The sequence below is a fragment of the Corvus hawaiiensis genome, chromosome 1 (assembly GCF_020740725.1).
Source record: "Corvus hawaiiensis isolate bCorHaw1 chromosome 1, bCorHaw1.pri.cur, whole genome shotgun sequence".
Taxonomy (NCBI): Eukaryota; Metazoa; Chordata; class Aves; order Passeriformes; family Corvidae; genus Corvus; species Corvus hawaiiensis.
In genome coordinates, this window is record NC_063213.1 from 55,304,298 (window position 1) to 55,328,120 (window position 23,823).

The window sequence follows — 23,823 nt, forward strand, 5'->3', positions numbered from 1 at the left end:
GAGACAAAACCCCCAAATCTTTGAATGTGCCTTTTAAAGGAATCTATCCAGATGGTTGAAACAAGATATTACAACATATTTCAAGACTTTTGTATATTTCCCTCCTATCCATCTTTTTTATGGCTTAGTGTTTCAGCTGAATTTGTCCAAATCCCTGTATAGCTTCAGTTTCCTTGAAAAACCACTTTCCAGCCAATGAATTATTCATTGAGGATATTTCACTTTATTTCTGGCTCCTTGCCTTCTCTGAAGCCTCTAAATCTTTGGGATGGGAGTGGACAAACTCCTCCTGCCTTCATCCCTCCAAGCTCTTGTCCATCACAATTCTCCTTTGAGGACAGTGGACTCTCCTGAGAAGGGATCAAAATGCAATTTCAGCAGCAGCAGCCACCTCCACTTTGGAGGAACCAGTGTCCTATAAGCTCAAAGGCAGCCCAGTTGTCCATGTTGAACCTGTTCCATTTCCTTTTAATGACTGTACCTCATGGGCTTACTTACCTGTCACTGAGACACTAGTTCCTAATCTGCAGCACTGATCACTGGTGAAATAATTGTGTAACCCCAGTCACCAGTTCAATAGCCACTTTTTTTTTTGTCTTCACTAGAGTTCAGAAGCCTCAAAGCAAAAACAGCCATGGGAAGAACCTCAGCATTGTCAGTGAGTGAGAGGCTGTTGTGAAGGGGTGAGGTTTTGCCACCAGCACAGCCTGTAACACTGCTGACCCACATGTCCTGTGGACACAGGTGTAAATGGAGAATCTGACAACAAGCAGCTACACCATGGCTTGGAAGATCTGCCAGAATCTGTGGTCGCAGCCCTAGTGCCACACACTGCTTTCAATTAGAAGTTTGCAGATGAGCCTGCATGGTGGTCCAAGATACACTCCAAGGGTGATAGCAGTTCCCAGTTCAAAAATCTGTGACCCATTCGAACATTTCATAGAAACACAAAAATAAGAAAGCATTGTGCTAAGAAAAAGCTTGTTCTGATCTAAATTGCCAGCTTTCTATATAGCTAATCACCGTGCTCCAAAGGGTCAGACACTTTCTGATTAACACTCATCTTTCATTAGTTGCATTTGGGTTTGTTGCTGTTTGGAGACAAAGGGTGATCTTATTCTAGACAATTCTGTTTACTTGTCTCTGCTTCCACACAGCCATATATACCATAAAATCTCGTATCTGGCAGGGAAAATAAAAACTATATAAAAATTAATGTTCTAAAATAGCCTGTTGCTATTACAATTTTTTAGAAAGGCAAGTTAAATACTCTTTGAAGAGATAGATAATTAAAACTTAGGAAATACTCAGACTAATCTGAGTTTGTGGGCAACAGCAAGTCTGGTAAACTGGTGACTAAAATCTCATACTTCATACTAAGTTATTTCTGTATGTGGATTATCACCATTTTAATATTCTTTCAATTCAATTTAACAGCATCATCAAATAAACATAGCTTCAGGCAAATGTAGTTTTAGCTGCATTTTCCCTGAGCAAAATCTGTGTCAATCCATATTGTCTGTATCTCTATGTGCTGAAAAGAAATCTGCTGCAAATACTTGGAGCAATGGATTAACATCTGAATGCAGTTATGACATTGTAGGTAAAAATGTGTTTCATGATGATAAACTACAACTACTTGAACTTGATGATTTCGAAGAAGTAGAACAATCACTTGGTCTCATTTTCCAGGTAAAAGACAGCACTTGCAGAACGAGGACTGCGATACAAACAATAACGAACAATCATAGTTCCACTTTAAGAACTGATCCTATCTTCTGCAGTTCAACAGATGTTTTGTCATTATTGTTGAGGTGAAAACAGATATGCAAATGTAAACATTAAATATCTTGATACACACATAGAGCAGGCAGGCACACACCTATTCTGGCCCTGGTCTTGCCCCCCAAAATCAATTACAGGCTGCCTTTGATATTTTTCTCAACCTATATGGATATTTTATTTCCTGAAAAACCTATATTTTTTCAGGCAACACCCTATGCCACACACATGGATGGAAACAAAGTGGGAGGTAATATGCAACGAAATGGCCACCAAAGTAACCAAGAGCACCCTCTGCACATAACTAAAGTACCACTGTATTTAACTCTGGGGAGAGCCGAGCATCACTGTTAACAATGGTTGAAACCACTGGCAGGAACTCAAACACCACATACTGCATGCAGATGATTTTAATAAGATACAGTGTTTAGACCGCAAAGGATACACTCCAGAGTAGCTCTATATATATTTGTTTACTTAATTGAAGGGGTGGAATACCATAGGCAACCTAAATACTGCATTTATTCTATGCACAGCAGTCGGTCTAGTGTCACAGACACAATATACACCACCCTTCTATGAAGTTAATTACTTAGCCCTCATCTAGATTAATGTCTGTTGTGATTTATTTCTTTGCAATTCACCAGCAGGGTCTGATTTAACTAGTGCTGCCTTAGTAAAAAAAAGACAAAATATTAGCTTATATCAAAAACCCCCAACTGAAACAAAAACTAAATCAATTTTCAGCAAACTTTGACTTTTTTCTTCTAAGGAGAACAGTAACTTCTGAATTGTTACACAGTTGATTCCAAATTATGTTTTGAATACCAAGCTAACAATGGTGTTATTTTAATAATTTATATGTAATGTGCAAAGATATGCTGTACAAAGGGCCTACATAGGAACTGAAGCATTTGAATGCCCATTAATTCTTCTCTAAACTTAGTACTCTTTGTCTGCATCAGTCATCTCGATGCCAGTCTAACAGGAGAACAAAATAAAACATAGCCCGTAAATTATACATACATGACACATAAATGCATGTTAACAGAACATTAAGAATGCAGACTGTAACACTTCAAAGATAGGAAATGTCAGAGTTAAGACTAACTCCCTCAATTTGAGCATGTTATTAATTTTGCATTATGGTACTGTCTTTAATCTTAAAAAGAAAAAAAAAAGAAGAAAAAGTAAGAAACAACAAAACCTGTGCTAGAAGCGAAGACCAATTATGGAAAACTTCAACCTGAAGGATTACAACTTGATAGGGCATATGGAAAAGAAAACAAGGAAGTGGGAAGTATCTTTAATTGTAGATAATGCTACAGTTCCACCTCTAATACCAGAGTTGGCTCAGGCTCTCCTGAATTAACCAGAAAGAATGATGTCCAAGCTATCAAACAGATAATGCCTCCCTCAACTAACGTATCAAGTGCTGCACTTGACATTGACTACAGAGGATAAAACATCGAGTAATCATCAGTCATCCTGAAAGAGTTGACTGCAAACTGAAATTTCAATAACTTGTATTTCCTTAAATCACCTCTTATTTTTAAAATGCTAAGGTTGACTATAAGCTTACAGCTTGTTCTTAAGCCCACTGAAGTGCTTTCACCAGTCATATTGGGAGGAGCCTCTCCTATGCATCTCTCTCGAGGGATACTTTCAATGGCAGAGACTATTGGTCTGTAAGTCCTTGGAAACAGAAGAGATTTAATGCAATTAATCAGCAGAAAGAGCATCTGCCATGCTTGAGGAAAGCTCACAATTTTGCTTCAACAGAGGTGGTGCCCTAAGCAATAAAGTTCTTGCAGTTCCTGCCATTCCACTTCTTCTGTAATGCCATCAGTTTACATGTGGGTTGAGAAAAACAGTGAGGCATGCTGCCTGCCATTCACCTCCCATGGGGATCTCAGTCCTGTTCCAGTTGTCATTTCTCAAAATAATTGAAACTTCCGGGAATTTTTAACGTGTTTCAGGACATATAACATTTAGAGCTAAGGGATCAGGATTCCTCCTCTACCAAATTATGTTATCAGCTGTCATTATTACACAAGGAAGCCTAAAAATACCAAATGAACTAAACTAGAAGGTAAGGCACCCTCAACCTGTTTTTTCCAATACCTACTATTTTTTTTTACTGACAACTACATTGATTGGAAGAATGGGCCCATCGCTCTCACTTGAAATACCAGAGCTTCAGCTTGTAGGGTAGCTATGCTGGCAAAGGTGCCTCCCTGGAAGTTCAGCTGTGGGAAGGACTGTTGCCTCAGGGAAGAAATAAATCATATTCTGCTCAGCTTGCTTCCCATCCAAACCAAGCTGGCCGTGTCCATGCCATGGAAACCTGGCAGGACAAGAACTGTAAAGGACTTCTGCCACAGCTTTCTGGCTCTCAGTTGGCAAATGGACTCGCACCATAAGCAGCTTATAAACTGCTCAAAGATTTTAGTTTGCAGGAGAGTTGCTGCCTTCTCTGAGATTGTGTACACATCCCATTATCTGCAAGAGCTCATCCATCATGAAACAGCAGCGGGTTTTATTTTGTAGTTTTTCTTTTTTTTTTTCATTTCAGACATAGATTCTTCCATCACTTTAGGCACTGGAGTATACATTTCACATTTAAATTAAACACAGAATATAGAATTTTAGCTGCAAAATAGGATGTATTAAGGCCCAGAGTTATCCTCAGTTGATATTTTAGGTTTAACTGTTAGTTTCCAAGTCATGAATTAAGTATTTTTTCATGTTCAAAATACAGACCCTTTTGCAAACCATAAAGATAGAAAACATAGTTAAGGATTCTCAAAATGAAAACTGCTACTGGATGTGACAGGTTCAAACCACAGAAGCCCCCTGAAAAAAATTAATTATACAAAGCAGCTCTTGTTTCAGAAGTGTTTTAACACCACAATAAGTCACGGATTTCTATGAAATTTACAAATTGCTGCACACAAACTGAGCTTAAACTAAATTTTGTACTTGGCAATTTTCCTTTTCCATACTCTCTGTTACTTAAAGCTATGGACATTTTTCAGTAACACTTCTTTTTACATCAGAAAGGGGGTAAAAAGTTTCAGAGAAAATGTCACCCTACAGACTAACTAGATAATTAAAATACATACTCTGTGACACTATTAACATGCATTGACTACAGCTGTGCTCTGCCACAGTGTTCCACAATACAGGGTTAGGATGGGGGCAGACCAGCTAAAGCTGAGACCACTGTCTCAGCTACAAGTATCATAGAAAGCCTGGACCCAGATTATCTTTTCCACTAAGCCTCTTGACAAGTTTTCAGGAGAAGCAGTAACTGAGGAGGAGCTTGTAGTGAAGCCCCCAGCAGTGCCCATGTGGACAGAGTGGTATGTCTGATCTGGACTTCCCTTTGCTCTTTTCCTCTTGCCCTTTACAAGGCTTCCCAGCTCAGCAGGAAAATACCAGCAGGAAGACTGTCACACACAGCTCTCCCTTCTCCCCCTCCTGCAGGCTGCACTGTGCAGAAAGGGAATGATCTCTTACAGATTCTCTTCTGCCGCTCTCATCACTCCGTTATCTGAGTGCCTTCCAATAATGCATTAAGCTACATGATTAACTCCTGTCACATGTGGCTTGTTCTCTCTGATCCTCTCTGCAGGGGGAGGATCTGGGCCTTTGCAAAGGAAAAGGAAACATAAGTCAGCTTTAAAAGTAGTGTGCAAATGAATAAAAAGGACTAGGGCCAAAGTTTTGTCGGTTGGTTGACTGGGTTTCTTAAGGTTTTTATTTCATATGATGAGGAGTTGAATAATTCTTCTAAAAGGTATTTGTGTCATATTGGAAACTCATGTCTTTTTACCCTGTTAAATTCTCTGGGGAGACAGCTAGTAAGCTGTCTCTGGAGAACTGCTGAACTATTTCATCATAAGCACATGGAAGCTAAGAATGAAGAATCAACTGAATTTTTAGGATGACCATTTAAAACCTCCCACTCTTTCTGTCTGTTTTCACTAATACCGATTTAATTTCACTGTCTAATCAACAACAAATGAGAAAAAAGGTACTTTCATTAAAAATCTGGTACTTCCTTCTTTAATTTTAACAAGTAACATTCAGATAGTAAAATGAAAGTGGAATTTCATGTCCATTTATCTGGAGAGAGAAACAGAAGAAACTGTTGTTGCCAAGAACAAGCAAATATCCGGGCATGGGCAGGAAAGTGACCCTATACAGCAGATGTGACCCACTTCTGCATCACGCACAAACACATCACAAAATCCTGCTGACAGGCTCTACTTTGAGAGGATGTTTGTCCCACTGTCTCTACCCACTCTGGGACTTCAGCCTTCTGGAAGTTAAAAATATTCTTCTAATTTCTGACTCAAATTTCTGAATACACGGCCAGCTTGCAGCCACATGCGCTGGTGGCAGCGTGTCCTCAGCTCCACTAGCTCTCCTCCTCTGGCCCCAAGCACTCCTATCTCTGCAGGAACATGAAACATCGGTATTGTCACCAGGCTCACGCTTCCCTGGCCTAATCAAACCGAGTTCTTCTGTCCCTTTCTACAGGCTACTCTCCTCTCCGCATAACCCAGATCCACATCCTTCCCTGACATGTTTCAAGAGTTCCTTTTTAAAATAAAATATTTTTTAAACAAAAGAGTAAGTGATTTTGCACTCACAGTGCAAGCAGAATATGACCTGGAAGAGATAAACGGGGAAAAAAAATAATAGAAGGTGGATGAGAAGCTGCTTCTTTCACAAAGGTGCAAAGAGCATTAGCAAAGTTTTGATCTTTTAAACATCAGTTTTATGAAGCTGCTTTGTAAGTCCAAAGCCCATGATGAGGGAGACTGAGAAGGGCAGAGAGCCAGTGATGCCACATGATATGCAAGAGGTGGCAGAGAAAGAGAAGTTCAAGGCCCCAGGCTGGCACTGGAGATAAAGAGTTCCAATCCTCAGCAACCAGCCTTAGGTAACTCAGATTAATTAGATCACGGCTCAGTTTTCCCTCTTGAAAAGCACTTCCCTAATAAAGATTGTTATTAGGAACACAAGCCTTCATTCCAGCTTCTTTAAGTACCCAAACAGACTGAAAGAACAAGGTAACTCATATCGCTTTCTATTTCTTATCAAACTAATACAACCTCACTGACAGGCAAACAGCCATCAATAGGTGTGTATAGGGAAATTTATACTCAGAGGTATAAACTTATGCATTTCTATGTATGGATGTAGCTAAGCTTCATTTTAAAATGTAGAAGTATATAAACACTTGGTTTTAACTTATCAATATAACACTGTTTTTCTACAGAGGAATAAACCAGTGCTTATATAAAGACCTCAAAGCGTTCACAGTAACCTAAAGTAATGAATATTGTAATGAGAAACACAAGTATTTAGGGTGATAATGACTGGACTTTGCTCTACTTAGATCAGCTCACCCCCTATGGAGGCTACCAAAGCTTCAAGATTTTATCACCCTAGTAATCAGCAATGGGTAATGGCCTTCATAAAACACAGTAATGAAATTGACTGATTTCAAACTAGTGCATTTTTTTCATTAGGGAGTTCTTATTTAACCTACTTCAAAAATCCCTTTGTGAATACTGACTATATCAGTCAAAATTGAAATGATGAGGAACGAGGAGCTTGTGCTGCTCAATATTTCAGATATTATTCAAGTAAAAAGCTGAAGTTCCTGGGGGTTTTTTTTTGTCATCTCTAAATGCTTCCAGTTTTAAAAGTCTTTCAAGATTGAACATTAGAAAACTGGGGAAAAAGAAGAAACAAATCAAAACCTTAGTTCTTTGCATTTTCCAACAACTCATAAGAGATTCTGCTTTGTTAAAACATGTTTTTAAAATTCTCTGAGGCCAGGGTTCCAGCCTACCTAGCAGAAATATCAATGGTGAAATTTAATTATCCTTTATACCTGGATTGTGTATGTTCTTGTAACTATTGTGTCTTACTTAATCTTTGAATGTTTTTGAATAAAACTTGGTTGTACGCACAACCCCTTATTATTGCTCGAATCTGCCTTCATGATATGTGCGTGAGCATTTATCTGTGTTCCAAGAATACTTGTAACTCAACACAGATTTTAAAATCAAATGTTTTATGGCGAGTCTCAACTCTGCTTTTGTGGCAAAAACATTTCCTAACTCAATATATGCTCTACAGAAGCTTTATGATAGCAAAAGCAAACCTACTGGAAAAATCTACCTGGATAACTACATGACACAAAATCTAGCTTCATATTTCTCTCGCTGGACTACAGCAGTTTTTAACTGCATGAAAGAGATGCTTGGATATGTATTTTCTGTACAAAATCTATAGTGAAACACGCGCATCACAAGACAGGAGTACAAAGTACAAATCCTTCCCCACTCTAGCCAGAAAAACAAGTGACTCAGTAGTCGTGCTGAAATGTGAGAGCTGGTCACAAATATACATTTGTTTCTGTCTAGAACCCTAAGAATCTCAGAGCAGCTGTTAAAGGCTGCTGAAATCAAAGGAAATTATTTTATAGGCACCAGCGGGATATCCTTACTGTACACTTCATCCACAAACTTCAGGGCAGTTACCAGCTCCTCCCTCACTGGTCATGTACTTGAAAATGAGATATGGGATTAACACCTATCATGGAGCAAATGGGGAAGTACACAAACAACCTAACACAGCAGCCCTAAAAAGACTTAAGGCAGTATTAACTCTAAAACCTAAGAGAGTCACACAAACATCCATATGATTCTGATTTCACTGCACGGAAACGAGGACAGAGGTAATAACTGTACAAAGAATCCCAGGTAACTGCTTTCTTGGCAGAGCCAGCCTTCCTGGATGGTCTAGAGAAGGACATTTTCTCACTCCTCTCCAGTCCACCTGTCATACTAGTTGCCTTTTAAAAGCATGACTAGAACCAACTGCCTGAAAGACCACCTAACAGATGCAATAGTTTTTCCTGTAACCACTTTAACAAAATAATGTACTGCATTACTCTCCTTGTGATTAGTTTCAAACTCTGTGATCCTATGCTGCAAACTTACTTTATATTTTATTAGAATCAAATAATGAGTCATTGACTTACGGTTTCAATCTATGTACTCACAGTGCAAGCAGAATATGACCTGGAAGAGGTAAACCAGAAAAAAAAAAGAAAAAGAAATAATAGAAGGTGGATGAGAAGCTGCTTCTTTTACAACCAAAGGTGCAAAGAGCATTTGCAATAAGCCAGGTAAGCAACAAACATGGTTGTTAGGCAATATTTATGACAGCAGGCACTGTGTAACATCACTGAAGCGTGCACAATGGGAGCAAGCTTTTTAGAAAATATATCTGCAGAACAGACATGCAGTTAGGTCTAACTATCAATCATCTGAACACGTGAATAAATCTATAGGCAGCAGTCCATGTTCTGTTAAAATCAACTTCTACCACACAGAAAACTTGCTGCCCAGCAAATAAGCCGTAAGGCCACAGAAGCTAAAATATATTACACAAACTATCACAATAATAATATCACAACTATTATGCCAGCAAAAGTTTGAATATTTAGATCTTATGGAGACTAAAGTGTATTTACAATGACTTTGTACAATGTATTTATATATACTAGTTAAGTTATATGGGTTTAAGATCCCATCACACTGAAACAATCAATTTTTGCATGTTTGGGTTTTTATTTCATTTTGTACTTCACACTCTTTAAATCAGTGCTTACTGATCCACAAGGGCACATCTATATGGGCTGTTTAAGTCTCCTCTCCGCTGGAAGTGTGTGTGTAACTCCCATTAATGCTAATGGGCATAAAGCACACGCATAGAGGAGAAAATAGACCCCTCACTGTGAAAATAAATGTGTTCAGTTATTTTCAGATGCGATGCCAAAATCAAACAACTAAAAGTACACAGTCAAAGGAGATAACACTATATAGCCTAATTGAAAGTGTCACCATTATTTTTAACTCCCTGGTCATGGACCCTGCCATGTTCTTCATGTGTCTGACATTTCTTGTGTCATAAAGACCATGACTGGATAACATTAACATGGGCCAAATCCTAAATTCTTACATGAGCGAAAACAGCCCTGATCCCACACTCCTTACCTTCACAAAGGATGCAAGATTAGACCTTATGTCTTATGCTTTTCCCTTAGGTCATATTGTTTTCTTTTTATACCATATGGGTTAATAGCAGCAGTAAACTTCACTGCTCTCTAAGACAGTTCCTTAAAACCGTGATGAATCTATCAAAGTAAAATTCCTAGCACTTAATTTTTTCCTTAATGGTTGACAGCCTGATGTTTTCTGCTCTGATCAAAATTCACAGAGTCAATGCTGTCTAAGAAACAGGTAAGGAAAAACGTTTACCTAGTAAGGTGAAATTTAAAGATATCATGGTGTATTAAAATACAAATACAGTATTTTTTTTCTTCTGATGGAACCAGTGCTTTATGAGTTTACAGCTGATCTAATGTGACATTTGGAACAGTCACAGGAAAACAAAGGTTTTTGAAAGGGTGCAGTATAAGAGGAGCATTAATGGTTTTGGTGAGTGTATTTAGGGTCTTTTTAAAATGGCCTGATGACTTTCTAATGCAAGTAATCACAACCATCTTCCCAAATCAGGGAGATGCACCTTCAAACAAGTGGATGCTACTGAGTTATCAGCGAGGCAGAAATGAGTTCTTCCAGTGATGAGGCCTTTTCAGGAGCTGATGTTGTAGGAGGTGAGAAGAGTGCTGTTGCTGAAAGGTCACCTGTCACAGCTCAGTGTCAGGATTTGCAACACTGCTGGGTCAAATACCACAGTTAGCTGCTGCTGGGTGCTGTACAGCCCAGCTCCCAGCCCCTCAACCTGAGGCACATGCTTGCTTGCTCATCTACTCCCACATCAGTCAGTTCATGGAGAAAAACAGCCCAAAGAAAACAAACAAACAAACAAATAAATAAATAAATCTCTGCTGACCTAACTCCCTCTGCACGACGTGAATGATGACAAGCACTGCTACCTGCACAAAAGCTGGGCAGTAAGGGATGTGGCTAGAGATGGCTGCCAGGAGAACTTCCCCTTTTAAACTGTTAGACCAACCCCATCAGATCCCAGAATCAAACCCCTACAAAAAGGATAGTCAAAGGAGGACCCCAGCTGAGCCAAAAAACTGACCAGTGCCTGCACAGTGAAGTAAAGCACAATCCCTAAAGGCTGCCGTATTTCTGTACCAGACACTTCCAAAAGTGCATGTGCACTGTGAATCCCCTCTGCGTCACACCTGAGGACAGCTAAGGACGGGATCTCTCATCAGAGATGAGCTCTTTACAGACTCTTTATAGACTGGCCCTCAGGGTTAACGACCCAAGAGGCTGCTACTCACCGTACATGCCCTTGGTTCCAGGCTCTTGATCTGCAAAGTATTTCTGCATCTCCCTTGAGGCTTTACAGCGAGAACAGTTGGCCTAGAGAACATATGAGCACCCTTCTCTTTTAAACCAGAAAAAAGGCATTAATAACACAGCAGCCCTAGCAGTGTTGCAGCCCAGATGACCTCTCCTAAATTTCATACAGGAATTACTGCAGAGACTGATACAGCCGGAATGAACCAGGCAACAAATTAATGAGCTCCTTCATTCATTACAGAAGAGGAGGAGGGTTGGCAGTGGTCTGTCAGTAGCCATGTGGATGGACATCCATCGGTTTACTTAAGCACATATGGAACTGAGCTGGAGACACTGAGGCTCTGCATGGGCAGGGCACACAACATCCCTGAAGCAGAACCCCTTATGTAACACTGAATGGGACTCACACAAATCCATACTGTTGAACGACTCTGTTTTCTTTTTCAAGTAGTAGAAGCCTCTCTTTCTTTCTTATTTGAGTGTATCACTATGACTCATTTTGCAAGATGACGTCTTATTATACAGAGGAAAGGTCAAAAACGTCAATATTGCTACTTCTGCATAGAACACTATTTTCTTCTGGGTGAGCTTGCAAGAGTAAATAGTCCTATGAATGATTTGGTGTATGATATGCAAAAAGAGACTTTTCTACAGCCCGTCTAGACTCCCAGACAAGATCAGTCAGTGCTGTCATCAAAGACATTTCCACAGCCTGTCGTATCACTTGAAAGACAGAACAGTCATACAAAAATGAAAAATAAATAAAAACAGCTGACCTGCCAGTGTCACAGTGGAAATCTGAGCACAGTAACCTGAGACAATTTAGAGATTATGCTAACAATATGGCAAGAAGTTTCAGCAAACATTTGTGAGGAAAAGCAACTCCTGCACAAGTGAATGAAATCCAAAAATATGAGTCATGCACAAGCAATTTTGCTATGGGCCATAAAATCACTTTATGAGAGTTACAGATAATTCTGTATGCATTCTATAATGTTTCCCCACTGTGTAGAGATGGGTATCTCAGTATCCTATCACAGATAATGATGGAAAACAAATTCTCTACATAAAGGCTGATTGCTCAGAGATTCACCCTTAAATGTTCCAAGGGATTGTAATGCTGATGGAACACTTTATACCGCATTCATCAACAAAGAGTTAGATTCATCACTGCCAAACACACTGCAGTTTAGATGCTTGTTACAAGATGTAGCAGGGTGAATTGAGAGCAGCTTTAGACACAGAATATGCATCCTGCTATAGTCTATCACGCATGTACCTACCATCCTTCAAAATGACACCTCTCATTTCCTCCTGTTAATACTTTTGCATGTATTCAGACGTATGAAGCAGTATCAAAAGAACAGATGCATTCTCTACATGTCATGCTGACAAAAATTTACAGCAATAAGCCAGTCATGAAAGAAGAGGTGCTGGAGTATAAAATGTGTACCCTTTAGGACCAGCTTTAGAACAGCACTGGCTCTTTTTGCACCTCAGTTTTTTCTCTTTATATTCTTTTAACTTTTTCCAACCGTACCCACAGAACCATTATAAAAAACAGTTTGAAAAACACTGGAAACTTTTAAAAGAGACTTCTCTCATGAGACTTTAACAAGTTAACTCTTTTGCAAGGTAGCCTTATGACTAACACACTGTTGGCAACCGAAATTCAATGAGGACTCCACTGAAAGAATAAGACAGATTTCTTTCTTAAACTTGGATGTGGCAGTCTCCAGAGTTGAGCTTAAAAACAAAACAAAACAAAAAATCCCAACAAAACAAACAAACCACAGAAGAATCCCAAAAGAAGATACCTCTCCAACATCATAGACCCATATGCGGCCTTCTGAATCACCAACTGCTACCTCCTTCCCAGCCTGGGCCCAGCGGACACGGTTGAGGGCAGACGCTCCTTCTATGGTGACACTGGCTGTGGGAACCTGTTGAAACAATAGGAACAGGAAGGACAATAAAATCACACTGCCTAGAAACCCAGGGGTCAGTTTTGAATGGCCCAGATGAGTCAAAGTCCCTTGGCATTTTTGGAAGAAACAAACAACTCTCATTGGGGGGGGAGAAAAAAAACCGAAAGGGTTCATTGTTTCTTTGATCAGATGTGCTAAAAAGAGTAAGAGATTGCTTGGAATGAACAGTAAAGGGCTGTAAATGAAACCATTTTTTCCCCCTTAGCCCTGGAAACATGCAAAACTGCATCTGCTTTTTTCTCAAAAGTCACAAACATGACCAAGAACCAACTGAGAGTAGGATTTGGCTTCAGTCCTGCCCTGGCTCTGACTCAGGCCCAGATAACCTGACGGTCAGCAAACGCATCCTGGTATTCATGCTGACACACCCTTTGAATCCATATTCACCTCTGTGGCTAGATGCAGAGGTTGAAACTTAAGTATTATATCAGAAAAGTCCTGAGCTAATCACTTTAGAGTGAGGACATGGTAGAAGTGAGAACAGCTGAGCTAACATTTTGGAACTCCTACAATATATTCCCACAATTCTCTTTTACATCCCCAGGACATTACTTCTGCTTTAAATACACCTGGATGCTGTCCAATTCCTAACCCACCTCCCTGCCCCAAGTCAACCAACTTAACAGGTGATCCACAAGAATACATAAGGATTCTGATTAATGCGTGGGATGAATAAAGCAATGAACATGATCTTAAGAGAAGTATTTGTAATCTATGCTAGAATGAGGGCATCAAAAGATGCTGCAGGAGGAAGGAACTGCGTGGGTGTTTGTCCCAGTTAGGTGGATCACTCAGTTGATTTAGGTCACCTCATATGACAAATGACAGTAACCTGCAAGCCTACTAATGCTCCACCCCAGCTGCCTTTAATAGGAGAGAACCTGCCTGAGCAAGGAGCCTGTAGCTTGGCATAGCAGTCTTCCAAACAAGGCTTTTTAGTTTCAGCATTTTTTAGGTCAAGGTAAATGGGATAGGATAGCTGCTAAAACAACTTCCTCCACCAGATCCATCCAGTGGGAAATGGTTTCAGTCACACTGTGAGATGACAAGGGAGTGTCCCAGGATCTATAAATGGGCATAGAATGGAGAGCAGTCCAGGTAAAACAAGGTAGCTGGACAAGAACCGGAGTCCAGGCTACCCTGGGAGGAGTGACAGGTACTCCTTCTGTCCTCATTGGCAGCACAGTGCAGCCGAAGTAGGAAGAAAGCAGCTTGAAGTCATATTAAAGCCTGGTCTGAACATCGACAAACTGGCAAGATTAACAAAAGCAGTATTTTGCTGACTTCATCTCGGTTCTCTGACTGTAGCTTTATACTTTTGTTGTGAGACAGGTCTAAAGATTCTGGAGAAAAATAATTTAAAAACGAACATTGTACAGCTCCCATGCCAGTCTCCTCCTCAGCCCTATTGCCTTCATTGTGTCACACTAGATGAGTGACAGCAGGAAGCCAAACCTTTGCAGACTTGCTGAGACTCTCGTTACAGCCGCAGCGTGTGCACTGCCACGCCAGCAGCTGGACAAGGACTGGGGAGCAGGGCTGCTTCCCTTGACTCTGCCCCTGGAGGCTCCCTGCTCCCCCTCACCAACCCTGACACCAGGCTGCAAAACCAGCTGGCACCTCAAGCACAACGGTTCTGCCACAGCTAAAGCATCACCTCGGCAAACGGCTTCACGGTAGTGTCCTCAGCCCCACATGAGAAATGCAAGAGGATTTTGTTTGCAGAATGATGTAGAAATAATGCTGGATACCAATCAGAAAGCACATACCATCCTCCCCCCCTCTAGGAAGTCATTCAAATGCAAATAACTACTGGACTCATCTCCCCATTGTGCAAGGCCTAGTCCTGTCCAAGGCAGTACCACCCAAAAAAACTGGCATGCACTAACTCCTTGTCCCAAGTCTGCTACCTGAGCAAGAGTCAATGGCCTTAAGCTGACATGGAGTCACCGATCCATGATAAAAATCACAGTAGAAAACAAACAAGTTTTACTGCTGTGATCACGGATTTCTGGAAAAAAAAAAAAAAATCCAGCCAAAATTAATTTCCTAACATTTGGAAATGGGTTTTTTGAAAGAGCTAAATGCCACATTTTACAGGACTAAGCCGCTAACCCAGCTATGTTTCTCAGAAAACTGCAGATCAAAGAAATGTGTTTCATGTACAAATATACAGTGTATATTTAGGACATTGAACTTTCACAGAAATCTTTCAGGAGGCTGAAATACGTAACTCTAGAGCTGGGATTTGGTTTAGGTTTTTGTTTTTTGGGGTTTATTTTTTGTTGTTGTTAATACAGCATTTTTTCAGTGTTCCACATAAAAATAAGCAGCACAAATGCCGCAGACACAAAACACAACCCATACTTTTTTTCAAAACCTGATGGTTTTGAAAAATTCTGTTACTAATCCACAAAGCTATCTAACAATACAAAAAGCAATAATGAAACAGTCTTTAAAAATCTAAAGAAAAAGCCTTTTCTCCAGTGATATGCAGAGAAATATAGTCAAACCATAGTATCTTAAAATAGATTTGTCTGCTCTCAGTTGTGATAGTTTAAATTACACATGCCTATTTTAGATTTCAAGATAAGAATTTATTTGTAATAGTAGCATGATGTTTTTAAAATCACATTTGAAATACTTTATAAATTCTACGAAGTTTGTGCCTGTCAGATTTTAAACAATTTTGAAATGAAATTTTATCAGATAACAGATTAAGAAAGATGCAGTCAGAAAAACCTGCGTGATAAGAATATAGCTTTTTATTATTATTTTTATTGCCTATGTAGTGTCAAAACCTGCTTGCAAATACATCTGTTACCTGTTTCTAGAAATAGAAACTATCCTCACACTTTAAAAGCTAAGGTACAGCATGCAATAAACCCAAGAAACATCTCAATGGAATATAACAAGGAAGAAATAAGTGACTTTGTAAATCAGTTTCGTATCAGTTCATACATAAATAAGACTCATCAATCACCTACAGATCTTCTACAATCTTGATCAAAAAATAAATGTTACGGACACATAGGTAAGAAATCAGCATTTGCTATCCTGAAGCAAACCTCACTACACTGATCCATAAAAATAATATTCAGTTTGCAAAGAATGATGGAGTGGGTAAGGATTTTTTCTTTTAAATATTTTTTACACTACTTTACCAGATATAAAATAAAACATGATAATTTTCCCTGCTCTTACAAAAATAATTTCTGATATGCAGAAATAAACATGAAGTACCCCAATAGTCTTGCAACTTTCCAATGAGATTTTGAAAATAATTATTACACCAATTAAATCCTTGGTACAGTCCAATGATCTATGTTATTTTGATCAGAAAGCATCTAGGTCTCAGGAAAAACGTTTTCAATAAATACAGAGAGTAACGCTAGCGGAAACTCTGTTGCAATTCAAAAATTTGAAGGTAGCATATTGTAACTAAACCCAGGTGTTTTCTTAATTGATTTCAAAATAATACCTAAATATTAACGCGGCTTATTCCCCAAATTAAACAAAGCCAGGACTCATTAATAACAATCACATCTCGTTCTTACACAGAGATTTTTATCAAGGCTAGTAGTTAAACACAGTAATAGACCTGTCATTTTCTACTGTCTTCACAAATACTTTGACATCACATATCTGACATCTCAAAGTAGTAATGATCTAAAAAATAGGTGTTTCAAGATCTTATTACAAAGGCAGAAGTGCTGACAAGGAGTTTTTCTTACCAAATAGCTGTGTAGACTTAAATGGCATAATCAATTACAGAAATCTTGAAAATTATTAGCTAATTACGACCTACCAGATAGAGGGTAAAAGCAAACAACGATCACTTTCAGTTACGATGCTTAAAACTGTTTGCAGTTCTCTCTTTCAGAGATACTTTTGTTGCTTCTCCTGCATAACAAAACTTCACATCCATTCAGAATCTGACCGTTTACCATTTATAAAGATTTTTAAATTTGTTTCATCAGTGCTCAGTAAAAAAACCAAATGATATTTCTGTGTCCAGAGATCCAAATTTGATTCTCATAAAAATAAAAAGCTTGGATTCCATGGAAATAATTCCAGTCTGATCCTTACATGAGAGCTGATTTTGACCTCTCAGAACGGAAATAATTTGTGAAATCAGGGGGTGGCCTTGCATGCAGAATAAAAGCAGGATGAAGCTTGAAATTAATTCTTTTTTCTGATGTTTCTATATATTTATATGTAAACACACTGAAAACACACAGCGGTTTGCTACGTACAGCCTTATTATTGATGGGAATGGGATCAAGCAGTCCATACTAATTTTTTGGAAAGAAATTATGGCCTCCTTGAGTAAAATGGCAAAACATCAGTTGATTTCAAGTAGAGCAGGATTTCAGCCATGGTATTTGGGGGGAAAGGGGTTTTTTTTTCTTCTCAAAATGCTGGGGTTTATGCTCTGTGTTTAAGCCTGCATTATGAGAATACCTGAAGGATATGTCCCTCCCTTCCCAAAATAAATTCTTAGGAGACTCCTCCTGTATATCCTCCAGCTGTATGTGCTCTAATTAAAAAGGCTGCACTGCTTCCTGCTCAAAGCACTTCAAAAGGCCTCACTGCTCCCCTTGACAGTGCAGTGCCCGGTGCTGGTTCCTCTTACCTGTCCATGCTTATTTATGGCAAGCACCACTCACTGGAAGCCATAAACTGTGCCCGTATTTTACTCTGACTGAAATGCATAGCACGTTTATGTGAAAGGTATATTAATGATCCAACTACTCTTAAATTTAAAAAAAAATTAAAATAACGTGTATGGAGGATAATAGTGCCTCTTGCTCTTCCAATAGTCTCTTTTTTGGATATAAAAAAGAAATGTGCCAGCTAATATGTGAACTTTTGTTTTCTTACAGTCTGTTTGTTCTTAATGTTAAATTGCATTAAGGAAAAACATGCAAGACTTTGTGTGTGGAAAAAGACTTCAACTTTCATGCAGAAAACTGATTACTGGCCATCTAAGATTGACCTCAGGTGATGACAGGTTTGCTGAAAATCATTTTTGGGTGAAACTCAAATCCAGAAAAAAACTATCAATTTAAGTGTCTGGCGTTTCTAAAATTTTGAAATAATAGGAGGAAAAAAAATGGGGTTTCGCACATTTAGAAAGATGCTTTTTAAAAAACACCGGTTTATCAGTCTCAATCTCTGCTAAAAGTGCTCTGATTAATCCTTTCTCACCAGTGAAATTCAAAGGCGAGACCTTTCCTTTCCAATGGTCCCCACTATTTAGTTAATAGCAGTGAAAAGAAAACTCAATATTTATTAATTGCATTTGTGCCTTTAAGTTCCACAGCAAAGTTTAAAGACAAGAAAAGGAGAGGGTGTAAAGTCCCAAATAACATGTGAGAGAGATGCCCTGTGCTTTAAAAGACTGAAGCGGGGTACCAAGCAACTCAAAGGCAGGATGCAGGGGTACACGCTTGGTTTCTGACACGCCGCAGGCACTGGCACAGGGCTTCCAAGTTACAATCCCCAGAGAATTTGGCTCAGAGAATAATAAATACAGAGGGAAAGGAAGTCTCGCAGTCCAACACGAGCCTCGGTCCCCGCTGGCAGTCAGTGGCGGCGTGGCCGGGCTGCCAAGGTGTGACCCCCTGGGTGAGGGCCGGCATCGCAAACCTGGCGCTTGGAGCGTTGTGCGCCAGAAACGGGGTGGGGGGGATAAGAAAAACCTGCAGAACGGGCGCGGTTTAAAAGTGCACCTTAAAATAACAGAGGAGGAAGGAGCCTCCTCCCCGAGCCGGCACCGCGGCATTTAATTGCGTTGGCTTTCTGCCGGGGGTGCCGGAGTCGGCCCTCCCGCCCCTGACAGGTACCGAGCGCAGCAGCCCCGCCGCAGGGGAGGGAGCAAGGGAGGCGGGCGAGAGGGAACGAGGGACGGCGGGCGGGGGAGGGAGGGAGGGGGGCGGGCGGGCGCCCCCGGCAGAGGGACCTGCCCTCCCTTACCCTCCCCTCCCCGCCGCGCCCCGGGGCGCAGGCGGCGGCCGACGCCGGGCTGCCCCCGCCCCGAGAGAGCGCGGCGCCCCGCGGAGCCCCGACGGAAGGATGGCGAGGGGTGCCCGGCAGTGCCGGCCCTCACAGGGTTAAGGTCTCGCCCGGCGCCCCGCCGCCCGCCCGCGCCTTCCCACCGCCGCCGAGCCGCCTCACCTCGGTGTCGTTATTCAGGTTCCACAGATCCAGGCGCCCCATCCCGTCCACGCAGGCGAAGAGCGCGGGATGCACTGGCGACCACATGACATCGTAGACATAGTCGGCATTGTCTTCAAAGGAGTAGAGCGGCTTGTTGTGCTGTAAAGCAGAGAGCGGCATGAAGACTTCGTGGCGCTAGTGCTGCCTGGGGCTGTCTGGCGAGTCTAATTAAAAACTTTGCACATTTACAAAGTGTCATAAAACTTCCCCAGATGAAAGGTCCTCCACAAAGGGCGGGACTGCGCTTTAATGGGGCAACAACTGTCCGGTGGGATAAATGAGATGCCCGGTGTGAGGGGTGTGGGACGCGCGGATGACGGGGCGGGGGGAGCGGCCGCTCCCGCTCCGGGCCGGCACCCCGGCGGCGGGAGGGGGTGCGGGAGGCGGTGCGGGAGGCGGTGCGGCAGGCAGCGGGCACGGACCGCCGCTCCCGCCCGAGCCGGGCGCGCTGGCGGAGGCTCCGATAAGGATCGTGAGAGCGGCGGGAGCAGCGCGGCGCCTCCGCGGCCCCCCGCGCACCGCGGGCGGCGCCTGCCACCTAGCGGCGGGCGGCGGCAGCGCACGAGCCCTGCGCGCCGCGGGATCCCCGCGCCCGGCGCGCTCCGGAGGGGAGGGAGCCGGGGAGGGAGGGAAGGCTGTTATCTGCAGCAGGCGGGGAGTCGGAGGGAAGTTAGGAAGTACACCAGGAATAAAGTGTAATTGTCCCTCATGAATTATTCATCGCATCTGGCTTGTCTTTAATTTTTGCATAATGGCTTCGCTAATCCCCGATCAATTAATGGAAAATGAAATTTGAATGATAATGAAAACTCCAGAGATGAAAGAAATTAAGTATTCGCATGGCTTGTGACAGAAATCTAAACAATGGGACTTCTGCGAGGGTCCCCCTCACTGCCTCCCTCCTCCTGCCGCTCCCTGCCGCCTCCCTGGCGAGCGCGGCCCGGCGGGACGGGCGCCCGCGGTCCCCCCGCCCCCGGGAAATGCGGCACCACGGAGCGGACCCTGTGCGTGTCCGAGGCGCACCCCTAGAACATCTCGGTCAGATCCCTCTGGAATGCACCCTCGCGCATTTTACAAAGGAAACATTGTCCGGAGTGCCTCAATGTATAGCCATGCATTATTTTTCCGAAAAGTGGAGTGACTAATTGCAATTATTATATAGCTTTCCTTTCGTATATTATTAAACCAATAAAGCAGTTGGTTTGATATCTATTTATAGATGGGTCCTGGCTAGTTTTGGGTTTGGTCCTCTTGCACCCCATGGTGCTTGGGTGGATGCTGGGGCTGGAAGCACTGCAGGGTCAGTACATAGGACAAGTATGTGTCCATCTCTATGCTGCCATGTCTCTGAATATTGATGTGGTACATTGCTGTTGCAGCACTGTATTGTAAACAATTCTGAAACATTTCTGGCCATCACAGGTATCACAAAAAATTACAGAAAGTATTCAGAGATTTAATTACCTGACTTTGTCTTTTGAAAACACATTGAAAACACACAGGGATTTATTCCAGAGGCTGGGTTTTCCTCTGCTTGAATTAATGAAAGATGCTTTGATTACAGGATCAGGTCTCAAATTTTCGTAACCGGCCAAATGGTTTTTGTCCATTTTCTAAGACTAGCAAACATTTTGTGTAACAATGAAATTAAATTAGAGCTTGACTTTATAATCTCAAATTTATGCAAGATTTTAATTTCTTTTCCCAGGCTGGAGTTTTGCAAAAGAAAAGGAAAAAATTATAAAAATATTTTTGTACCTGAAGAAGGTCTTGTTCTCCAAACACAAGTATGTGTCTGCTTAGCATATTATCACTGGAGTTACCTACATGCCTGTGCTAAAGCTTTTGCAGGGTTTAGGGCCAAATGAAGACCAGACTTTTGAATAGGCAGAGGTATTTCATAGGAAATTTCAAAGTGAATCATTACAACTGTGAGCTGGGAAATAGTATTTAGAGAGGGCCACATGGATTCCCAATTCTGCACTATTTTCACTGAAAACATCTAATTCAGGTTCAAATATATCAAGTGTCTAAATCCTGGTGGGCATTGAAGATAGCAGTATATCAAAAGGAAAGGAAATCTGGTCAACTGCTAGGTGGTTGGTATTTTTCTTATTCATGGGAGAAGTGCTGCACATGCAGCACTTTAACATTTAATGTCATGGGAGAAGTAACAAAATTCCACAGGAGTTAAGGGCCTATTAAGATATCAATCAATCCAGGGCAGGTTTCAATCAGCATTTCCTTTTTGTCAGCATATCAAAACTTGTTTTGATCTTGAGTGTGGCACTTTTTTAATGGTCTTTTTAGTTCTGCTACTTTATTTTCCACTTCATGCCTAAAGACCAAGGCATTAGAAGGAAGGGTGAGGAGATTTGGTGCTAGCCTATATCTACACATGTTGTGTAGTCTCTGGCAAATACCTCTAGCTGATGTACCTCTGTTTCCCTGTTATCAAAATAAAAACACTTTTGAAATGCTGGTATTTGAGGTGAAAAGCCTCAAATACCAAAAATGAAACGCCTTTACCATAACAGTGGAAGTACTCGGTCAGATAGAAAGTCAGAGGGAAAGTGTGGACAACAGGAATAATATGGATCTTGAGAAAGATCTCAGACATGCAAGGAATGACACACAAATGAATAGAGAAGAATAGGGCGTGGAGCACTGCAAAGAAGTAAGAAATTGCAGGATTGTGAGCAGCCCAACCAAAAGGCAAGATCAGCTACAGTGTGGTTGGGAAATCAGGGAGAAATCATATGGCAGAAATCAGGCAGTGGTAGTGGAGCTGAGCTGCACCTTCATACTGCCCCTAGTATCGCAGATAGTCCTCCCAGTGTGACTATCTGCCAGTGAAAAAAGAAGAAGTATTTCCCATCCTGTCTTGTCTTCTTGCACTGTTTAGCTAGAGAAGAACACAACAACTGCATAAGGTCCATCTTGCTTCACCTCCTGTCTTCAATACTAACAGCAACTGGCCTTTCTTAAAAGTTTACATATCGTCCTGGTCTGAGAGCAGTTATGTTGATTTCATTGAGAAGACTCCGTTTCTGGGTTTAAGTGTGTGTATAAATGCTCGCAGCACTTCCTTACTGCAAGCCTGTTAACTACGGGCCCAGGCCTGCAGATCTTTTAGTGCAACGATTTATGAGTAAGGACCGATACCCACTGCTTTTAGAAAATGTTGAAATGTGGAACCACGTAAAGGTCACTTTAAAGCAGTTTTAAATTACCAAAACTTCAGACCTACACAATCCATAACTAACATATGGCTATTATTATAAAACAACTGAAATTTAAACTTGATGAGCTTTCATTCTTCAGTATCAACCTACTCTGTTATTCAATAGAACAGAAGAAATAGTTTAAAGCAGTATCTTCAGAAAAACTTGGGCCAAATCTACTTATTACTGAAAAAGTAGAGTGTAGGGTGAAAATACGGCTCTAATGAATCAATGGAGTTTTGCCATTGATTCCAAAAGGACATGATTTGAGCATTTAATGGAAAAAGCAAAAAGCCAATTTCAAGACATGATTTTTTTCTCATTTATTGAAACATGTTCTCAAAGTCAATCATTTATCCTCAGTGTTTGTATAGAGGCATTGTTTAAGAGGACAGTGAAGAGTAAACATTTTAAATACCCATGGGCTGTCTAGGAACTAACACTTGTCCATGAAATAAGAAGCTCACCAAAATAAATTCTACACATTTATATAAAAGAGGGGGTTTTTTACACATATATATTTGACCACTCTATGCCACTTATTTGCATAGAAGAACTTTCTTTAATCCAGGAGGTGCCACACATAAAGTAGCTAATTATCCATATAAAGGAATGTATACATATCCACAGGTTTTAACTAGCATCTGACTTCTGAAAAGCCATGAAAAAAACTACTGGCTTTGCCCATTTCATGAAAAGAGCATTTTTTTTCCACATTGCCGCAATTTCTGTGGGCGTCAGCTCCACTTTAAGGTACTTTCCTAGACTGTACCTTCAGCAGTACAGATGTGTGGTGACACCACACAGTCTGCTGCCTCCAGTTCTTTCTTTCCACTCAATTGTCTTCTATTCTAAAGATGATAAGCCAAACACCATACTTCTGGCTCACACCATATTAACAACAGCCATGAGTGTTGTGCAGTACTGTAAGTTGATTCAAGATGATTTGATTTTTCTAGGTGTGCAGCAAATATGACAGATTCATTAGTCCTTGGCAGAGAAACTTTCCAGACAAGCTGATGTTGTTTGTTTAAGCTCAAGCTCAGGCTTTCAGGCACTTGGAAAGAGCAGAGCCAGAGTGGTCCTGAGCAGAGTGTCTGCTCCTCTGTCTGGCCCTTGAACAAACCAGGGAATAGGAGGTGGGAATGAGATGATCTTTAAAGACCTTTCAACCCAAACCATTCTATGATTCTATGAAGTTAGCCCCTGTGGGACCAAGTATTGTATAAA

General features: G+C 41.1%; 1 protein-coding gene across 7 annotated transcripts in view; it reads right to left on the reverse strand.

Moving 5' to 3' along the window:
- The window catches only part of DYNC1I1 (dynein cytoplasmic 1 intermediate chain 1), a 187,492-nt gene that overhangs the window by 5,317 nt on the left and 158,352 nt on the right, over positions 1-23,823 (reverse strand). For all 7 annotated transcript variants that reach the window (XM_048305144.1, XM_048305156.1, XM_048305142.1 and 4 more), the window contains 2 exons: positions 19,328-19,468; positions 12,977-13,102 (listed from right to left, as the gene is read on the reverse strand). In XM_048305144.1, coding sequence (XP_048161101.1) covers positions 12,977-13,102; positions 19,328-19,468 — 267 coding nt within the window. The remainder of the gene's footprint in view (positions 1-12,976; positions 13,103-19,327; positions 19,469-23,823) is intronic.